At 38.5% G+C, this 9664-nt stretch overlaps 1 protein-coding gene across 1 annotated transcript; it reads right to left on the bottom strand.

The window, feature by feature from the left end:
* Window positions 1-688: 688 nt before the first annotated feature.
* On the bottom strand, window positions 689-1966 carry LOC139727961 (allatostatin-A receptor-like). Its single transcript, XM_071638936.1, has one exon. It carries the CDS (start codon window positions 1964-1966, stop codon window positions 689-691), a length of 1278 nt encoding a protein of 425 aa, XP_071495037.1.
* Window positions 1967-9664: the final 7698 nt, after the last annotated feature.

The following is a 9664-nucleotide window of genomic DNA, read 5'->3' as shown; positions in this document are numbered from 1 at the left end:
ATTCCTGAAGTTTAATGCATTCGTAAAGGAGTCAATATGACAGTGTATGATGTCAGACAAGATCTGCAGAAAGAGGATTGAAAGGCTCTTCCTTTTAAAGAAGAAATCCACCTACAAAGAAAACTGCAAAAGAAAGAGGATTAAAAAAATCCTTATAGAACGTTCCAAAAATAACAGAAATCAAATTAGAAATAAGGAATATTTGATATTTTGAAATTTCACATTTTTTTTGGCAAAAATTTCTTGACCAGTCCTTATGAATATTCATTCCAGTGAGCGAGTTGATGATGTTATGCCCTCACATTATTATTTCTCATGTATGTTATAATAATATATGAAATTCAGAGTCAAGATGCACTTTTCCTTCGCTTTTTTTCACTCTGTTTTAGTTGTGTTTCTGCTCCTGCATACGTAGCCAAAATGGTTCTGGGCAGGATGAGAGCAGATAAATAAAGTGTCTTTCATCTCCCTTCAAGTTCATTTGATTCTCGATTTTTTTTTTTTTTGAAATGAGTTTAGTTTGTCGTTCATTTACTTTACAGGAACTTAAAATAATGAGGTGCATCTATAGGTTAAGGTGATAAGTGCTAGAAGTTCTTCTTGTTCTTATGTTTTTAGTAGATTCCGGCGTTCCCCAACGCGAAACTGTGTCTTTTCTTCATTTCTGCTAAAATTCATATAATTTTCACTAAACATTTTTGACATGGCTATTCCTGGTTGATTCTTCCTGGAAACCGAAAAGGGCGTTACTGCTTATTTTCGTGCCGGTGAAGAATTTTACGAGAGCTGCGCGGAATTGAGCGTTCCAGACCAAATACACGATGGGATTGGCGCACGAGTTAAACAGGGCCAGCACCGTAAGAACACGATCAACTGGTCCATAGAGAAAGCTGGGTTCAAGGACATGCAAGTTGTAAAGGAAAAAAGCAGTGGCGCTCGGACCCCAGCTGAAAATGTAGATAATGATTAGAACCAGGAGCATTCCCAAAACTCGATTCATGGCTACAAGATGTCTGAATGATGCAGTAGAATGGCCGCCACGTTCGCAGGTTCCCGTAAAACGTTTCGATTGCACGTAGAGAGCGCGGGCAGCCAAGAGCTGTGTTATACACATTGTTGAGGTCGGAATCAAAAAGGCGAAAATGAAAATAGCCAGTGCAAGGACAATTTGTCCCGCGTAAGTTGCATGTTCCACTTGGCAGGAACTCGACGCCTTGCCGACGACGGTTGACAGAAGGAGCTCGAAGGGTAACGCCGTAGCGGCAAACCAGATGAAAACGAGACCAAGAATCACTTGTTGGCGTCTTTTGTAGCGACTCCAACGGATGGGGTGGACAACTGCGGCATATCTCTCCAGCGATGCAGCAGTCAGCGTGAAGATTGAGCTGATGATGCTTACCCAAAGGAAGAATGAGGTGAAAACAAAACGACAGTACATTTCAGTAATGACCGTTTTTGGGACGCGAACAGCTATCGGGATCGGGAATATGAAGACGGACGTGAGAAAGTCCGCTGCGGCAAGATTCCCGACGAGAGTGTCAGCGGAGCTTCTTCCCACACCTCGACGTAAGAGAACCGCCAAGACAAGCGCATTCCCGCCAATACCGAGGACGGAGAGGAAAGCTTGTATTCCATTTCGCAATGACCACGTGATCGGCTGCCACACCCAATCAGCGTCGATAAAAGGTGTGGTATGAGTTTCACTGCTCCGCTGTGATCTAATGTCAACATAATGCGTTGTATCGGTCTGATCCTCTCCGGGCGTGTAAGACAAACGTGCATTCTCGGCCCCCAGCGACAGTATATTAGTTTCCAACTCTGCAACAAACGTTGTCCATTGGTAAACTGCAGTTCCTAGACCGTTCCCTGATGTGGCTGTCAAATTTTGAGATGTGACATGAACTGCCGGTGTCGGAGCTGTTTCTCCTTCTGGATAGTTGATGGATGTCGAGTTCTGAGCAGACATTGTGCAAGGCGTAATTCTCAAGGTGATGAAAATGACCAATAGGCCTACATCCAGTGAAGCCATGCTCGGTCTACTGCTACTGACCATGAAGAAGTTCACTGATATCTTTCTTTTTCTTCTTCTACTTCTTCTTCTTCTTCTTCTTCTTCTTCTTCTTCTTCTTTTTCTTTAATCTGGGGAGACAAAATAAGGCAAGGAATTGTGTGCAAGTATTAGAATAGGTTGAACATTCAACTTGGTGTTTGTCTGTTTGTTTGTTTTTTGTGGGATTGGTTGTCTGATGCGGATGATGAAGTTCATCAGTACGACTACCAGTGGGCTGATGTGGGTTTGGATTCAAAAGGCGTTTCACAAGAGTTCTAACTGAAATGGACAATTATACATGTGAACACCGCTTGACTAAGAAAATCAACCCAAATTCCTTTTTGTTGATGAAATATCAAAATAATTATGTTGTAACGAAAGTACTCAGAAAATATATGTGGCAAAACAAGGCCCAGTATAATGTAAAGCTAAAAGACGTGGGATACGTGGATACCTCTCTATTCTATTTCGTTGAGATAGAAAGAAAAAAAAAACATTACCAAAATGAACATGATGAAATGTATTCAATTTCATATCGGTTATGTCAAGTATTCCATATACAAAGCGTAGCAATTGCTCTGTGTCATGTTCCTTGTATGGTAAAACAAGCCCACCACATTCTGTGCCCTAAAATACACTGAAAATTGACTTCAGATCATGTAATTTAAAGAATGTGAAAAAAATAAATGAAATGAATGTTTAGTGGATCTGAGATGTCTCAAACATCAGCATATTATGGAAACAAAGTGTCTTTTTATTTCTTAAGGGGATTTTTTTTTTAAAGGGGAAGCATTTGCTTCTGCATCTGAAGTTTTCTACAACTTTGTCTAATGGGTTACCGTCGTCCTGGGACTCTTTCAAAGAAGCTTTTACAGTTCGTATTATGTGTCCCTAGAAGTGTAGGCCCTCTTGAACTATCCATGACATAACGGGAAGTATGGCAGGGACGAAAAACAAAACGGAAGAAAAAAAAAAGGTTGATGAGATACGTACTTTTGGTGTGCTTAAAAATGGCACATGTGAGGGAATATAGTTTTATTTCTTTCTCAAGAATGCCACAATCAGATTTAAGACACAAGGGATTAAACTCTCGGGTTTTTTTTTTGCATAATATCATTTGGATTTGAATTTTTATCTTTAGTGTGAAAACAGATAATATGAAAACATAGTGAAGATTCCCCCAACAAGATAGTATTAGGCATATCAGGCACAAGGCCAGGAATAGCGGGTTTTATATAATATTTATATGCATGTAAATCATGATATTTATATGAGGTAATGTTTTGTTGGTGTGTTTCACATAGATTTAAACATTTCCTCACTAATTGGTTTGGTGAGTCGAAACTACATGTATATCAGGAAATTTAACGAACGGTAGCTTGTTTTTATTGTCATGAAACCAATGAAAATCTGACGCAAGCTTATTATCCAAGTAGAGTACAAATGTAAAAGATGATACATTTAAAAAGGTTTTAGGAGAATATGAAGCAGAATGATTTAGATTAAAAAACGAGAATCAACGAATGAAGTAGAGAAGATCATGTCATACGTTACCTCAGCACAAAAGTTATTTAGGCGAGGAGGGTTGTTGTCACTAACCAAGAGCTGTTTACGAGGCGTTTAGAGATGAAGGAAAGTCTTATAAATCTTCCGGCAGAGCCACCAGACTTCCAACGCAATGTGGTAGAAAGCTGGTTCGACATGCACCTTGTAATTTCTCCCGGACTGAGGACACTTTCATTGAGAAAGACCAATGCCAAATCTGAAGACCAAACTGTCGTACAGCGCATCTTATTCCAGTTATAAAGTGTGTGTGTGTGTGTGTGTGTGTGTGTGTGTGTTTTATCCAGAGTTTGCTAGGTAAGTGACTTCAAAAGTTGCCAAACATGCAATGATCCCAGCCATGCTAGCCAGAGAATACTTCTTCTAACATAAGATGCTATTGAATAATATTTATCCTTGTGTCATGCGATTTTGAAGAAGAAAATAAGAAATAGTTATAATGATACAAAATCAATTTGGTTTGAGTGAGTTTTTTATTTTTTTTTTTAAAAAGGAAGTAACAATATAGGCAGACGATCATACGAAGACCATTGAGACATTGCGTAGATCTGTATAAAGCGTCATTGACGAACCTTGGAATGGACGAAAGTTGAAACATTCTTTGTAAGACATAACAGTGGTTGTGTGTGTGTGTGTGTGTGTGTGTGTTCACATGTGTGCGTACCTGTGTGTGTGTGTGCGTACCTGTGTGTGTGTGTGTGTGTGTGTGTGTGCGTGCGTGGGGATGGGGTAAGGGACAATGTGAAGAAAATAACATAAGATAACTATTGATTCATGCGCTTACAAGATGGTTAAGGATGTAAAATGATTTCATCTCTGAGCAAAATATCTCTATCGGAATATTTGCAGAGGTTGTAATAATTGAGTAAAAGTATTTTGATAACATGACAAATATGAACAACACCAACTACAACGACAACATGAGTGGCGGTAACATCCATTAAAAAAAGAATCCACCACCAACACAATCAACAATAGCTGCAAGAGTCAGCCTTAATGGGGCTCTTTTCTTCGTTATCAAAGAGAGATGAAAGTAGAATCTCATCTGATGGGAGGTACTTTCTCCAGATATTTCGATTTTCTCTTTTGCAAGGGGAAGTCCACATTATTGATATTCGCCAGAATTATTTCTGCTAGATGTAACCCGCTAAGTACATGGCCGCATCCATACAACAACCTCACGAGGTTGAGTGTGTGTGTGTGTGTGTGTGTGTGTGTGTGTATTTGAGTGTTTTTTTTAAGGCGAAAAAAAATAACCCAACAAAACACGAAGATCGGAAAGAGCTAAAGACAAGTCAGCTGATAGTATCCAACTAATGCTGTGGAGAGAGGCAGAGAAAGGGGGGGGGGGGGAGGGGTGGCAGAAGAGAGAAAGAGAGAGAGAGAGAGGGAGAGAGAGAACATTATATGTATTTCTTCCCAAACACAGGGGTCCTAAATTTTTGATAGCCATTCCTAGCTTTGTCAAAACATAAAAGTAGGTATGTGCGACCAGTACACTTATTGTTTTTCAGATTTCACGCAGTCAAAAAGCTATTCAATGGAAAATATAATGATAGAAATCATGGTCCTTGCGTGTATTTTACCGATTTGTTTCGGTCAGAATATTTACGTAAGAAGTATATGATTCAATTTCCTTATTCAGTGTGTCTATGAATGACAAAGAGTTATTTGATAGTGTTGATCAGAAATGATTAGATTAAAGGTAGGTTTGAGAATACGGGATGATAATGTTTACAGAGCACCATGGATCTAACATTGTTTAAGAAATTTATGCTCATGCCTGTCTTTGTGTTAAATTTATTACTTTTCACAAACTGGCGTGATTTTTTTTTTTTTATTCTGACGATTATTGTCCTTTGAATAATTTGGGAGCAACAAGAAATTTTGTAGTTTGGCGATTTATTTATCATTCATTTATGATTAATCTCTATCTTGATACTCGTTAGTACATTATATTCTGGCTGACACAACATTTTTTGTGGATCATAGAGCCAAACATGCATTGACACCCCTGTCTTCCTTCTGTCTGCCTATGATGAATTTTTGATTTTGTGGCATTTCATTATTTTTTTGGTGGTTTGATTCAGCTACTATCATTTTCCTCAGGGGGTCCACACAGGGCAAAAAACCTCCCCACAAAATATGGTTTTTAGCGTGGTCCACTCAAGTTGAAAATACAAGACTATACAATTACAAACATAACAGACATAGAGATAGATCCTGAACTCATTAAAACACACACACACACACACACACATACAAGGATTATAAGCACAGTTTTGCCAAATATAGCATATTTATAGAAAGGGAAAAACAAGGGCATGCGAAAGTGAAATTCAGCTGGAAAAAAGTGAGTAATACAGATTTGGCTGTGCATTAATGAGTACAAGCGTTGATAGGGTATCGACTTGCACATCATTCATTCAAACTTATTCTATCAAATTACTTAGATTTATGTATGTATTTTATATATATATATATATATATATATATATGTATATATATATTATATATATATATGTATATATATATATATATATATATATTGTAACGGCGACTTATATTTTTCGAAGATGGGCAGAATATAATTCTGAGTCTGTAAATGTCCCAAAATAAAGTCCCGCTATATGTTGAAGTTCGTTGACGAAGGATGCCGAGGGACACATAGAAATTACAGTTGTCAGGCAGAAATCACGGTTAAAGAAGTTTATTGTGGAGAATCACTCGAACACATTTACAAGGATGGATTGTGAGGGTGTCTCGCCAGGCTTGAGAGGTGCGATGCGGTGAAAGACTTAGACTAATTAAAACGAAAAGCTAACATGACTGAAGACCGTTTCTGGACTGGTTTACTCTTTATCTCTTTCGTAGGTTACTCTCTCGCTGTTCAAACAAGGGTTTCAATCTTAGCGGACACACTCTCCTCTAGGTCAATTCCTCTCGAGATAAGCGCAAAGTCTGTCTTATATACCGCTGTCAAATAAGCTCCTCTTGTTCGAGAGAGATAGAGAGGACCAGTCATGAAAGTCACGAGAAAGACGATTATCGCGCTGCGGAGAATATAGGAGAAGGACGTCATTGAGCGCATAGATGAAGAGCTGAAAGTCATAGGCAAGGAGAGAATACAAGGACAGGAGAAAGTCAAGACAGGAAGCAAGCACAAAGGGCTGAAGGACAGTGAAAGTCAAGGGGACAGGGAGCAAGCTGAAAAGGCTGAAGGACAGTGAGAGTCAAGGACGTAGGGAGCAAGCTGAAAAGGCTGAAGGACAGTGAGAGGCAAGGGCGAAGGGTAAGGGCAAGGATTCTGAAAGTCAGGACAAGGTTGAATTGAGGAGAACAAGGCAAGAGTTCTGAAAGACAAGGCAAAGTCAAAGTGAGAAGGGACAAAGCGAAGTACTGAAGGTGAGAGCAAGGACAGAGCGAGGGAGGCACAGAATGACATGTGAAGATCAGAAGAACAAAGAAGATGGCCAAAGAGAGTACTCCGCTGTATGCAAAGCAATTGGAATTGGGCTTGCTAACTAGTAATTTGCAATAGTGCTAGCGAGACATCCTTTACATAGACTTGTACAATAATCATGAAAACAATGAAAAACAAGTAATGCTATATACATAATGTTACATCAAACATCTTAACCAAAATGCGTGACAATATTATATATATAGTGCATGAGGCTGAATGCACTATAACAATATAAGCACCGACAAATTCTGAATTTGCCCCGAAGGCCAGTTATATTCAATGAGGCCGCAGGCCGAATTGAATATAATTGCCTGAGGGCAAATTCAGAATTTGGAGGTGTTTGGTACTTGTTATAGTGCAATAAGATGTCATGCACTATGTGATATATAAAATAGCATACATACCCAGGCAAGATAAGCCTAGATCATTAATTTCTAACAGTTACACGTGTCTACACAAGCAATAATACCAGTTTCTTTGAACCTGTGTTAACAAAATCCTGAAGATCCAAATTCAACTATAGAGTCTAGGGTCTACGTGGTTATATCTAACGTTTTCTAGGCCCTACGATAGGTTAGGTCTAGGGGCCCTGGCCTAACGTTTTTATACTAGATCTACGTGCACTGTACTGTACGTCATTTACGAGCGACAGAGCTAGTTAACACTTGACCCTACAATATACGAGGTCTACCATGAATCTAACAGTAACACTAACAGTAACACGTTAGACGCCCTACTTACTGCACTGTGGGTCCAGGACCAGGACTAGATGATGTTCTGTAGGATTAGGGATCTACTGGATTTAAACACAAGGCTCGTGCCAGGCCCCATTGCTGCACATGCGGATTCCGAGAGTGTGTTGTGAATGTCGTAGTAAAGTTCATAGCGTAGCGTGATCAAAGAGCGCTTAGCGTACTCGTATACTGTACACACCACACGCTGCCCATTTCCACGGCGCACTTCCGCGTAGAATGTACGGAGAAAGCGGCACAAATCTTGGGTTGACTTGCTCAGTAATATCCGTCGGATTGATTCCTTTTTCAGAACAGCAGGAGTCCAAAATTCGTAGGGCGTATTTGATGGCATCCTTTGTGTCCTTATTGTCTAAGATACTGTTTATATAGATCAGTCTCTCTAAAAGTAGCGAACCTGTTCATTTCAGCTTCCATGTTTAAATCTACCGCTGAAAGTCTAATCCCACACAGATAAGTTGCTGGCATAGCCAGCCTGCGAGAATTGAGAATAACGATAATATCGAGCAAAGCATATCGCGGTTGTGGCGCAATCGCGTTGATAAGGTGCGGGATTCAAGTACTCGATGATTAAAATGAGGGAGCAAAAACCGATATCAAATCGATAGTGGGTTATCGTCTGCAATCGTTATATTTTACGTGCACTATAACTTTTGTCATGCACTGCCGGCCTGTATCATAAGTATGTATGCTATTTTATATATATATATATATATATATATATATATATATATATATATATATATATATATATATATATATATATATATATTATATATATATATGAGATATGAGAAAGGAAGGAGAAATTGGTGCGTCGTTTTGACATCATTATTCCTCTCACTGTTCCTCCTTTTCGGAATATATATATATATATATATATATATATATATACATGCACATATACACACACATATATATATATATATATGTATATAAAGATAAGTAACAAAGCTGCAACAAAGTTCATGCTGTATTCACCAACGGTTTATTTCTTCACACAAATTTTCGAGCGTCTCGCCGCCCTTTCTCAAGTGTTGATACTGAGAGAACAATATATATATATATATATATATATATATATATATATATATGTAAAGTAGAATGATGCTGATATTTTTACCGAACGCTTCTGTCATCTTACGAAGAATGATATGATTAAGAAAATGAAGACAGTAGATGTCGCACGATGCCGGCTGATGGTAGAAGCTTTGGACCTTAGGTCTTCGTCAGCTTTATTGTCCATTTTGTATAAATAGACAATAAAGCTGACGAAGACCTGAGCATATTCATGCTGAGGTCGAAAGCTTCTACCACCAGCCGGCATCGTGCGACATCTGCTGTCTTTATTGTTTCAATTATCCATCTATCTATCCATCCATCTATCTATCTATCCATCCATCCATCTATCTATCTATCTATCTATCTATCTACAAATATGCTATTTCCAACCATAAGGGAAATGCGGAACAATTGATAGTTTGTAGGAATTGTGATTAAAAAGCGTAATGATATTCAGAAAAAGTGCAAATATTGCCTTTTTTTAAAAAAACTTATGCCTTAATATGGGCTCAATGAAGTATTGAATTGACAGGAACACAAAATACATCTTATATCACAAAATTCTGTATGTTAATGAGAAAATACAATTTTTTTTTGGAGAAAAAGCAGATATACCAACATTCCCCCAATGACCCGTTTTCTATGCACATCATACACACTTTTTTTTCTTGTATCGCTGACAATTTCCCCTAAACTGTGTTGATGGTACAGTCCTCAATCTACACACACTACGCTATCTGTGTCCTATTGTGGGGTATAGTCCTTGGGCTC

This window comes from Diadema antillarum, unplaced genomic scaffold (assembly GCF_040938485.1).
Source record: "Diadema antillarum isolate AM-2024a unplaced genomic scaffold, OU_Dant_1.0 scf00000018, whole genome shotgun sequence".
Lineage (NCBI taxonomy): Eukaryota > Metazoa > Echinodermata > Echinoidea > Diadematoida > Diadematidae > Diadema > Diadema antillarum.
This window is presented reverse-complemented; position numbering and strand designations above follow the sequence as displayed.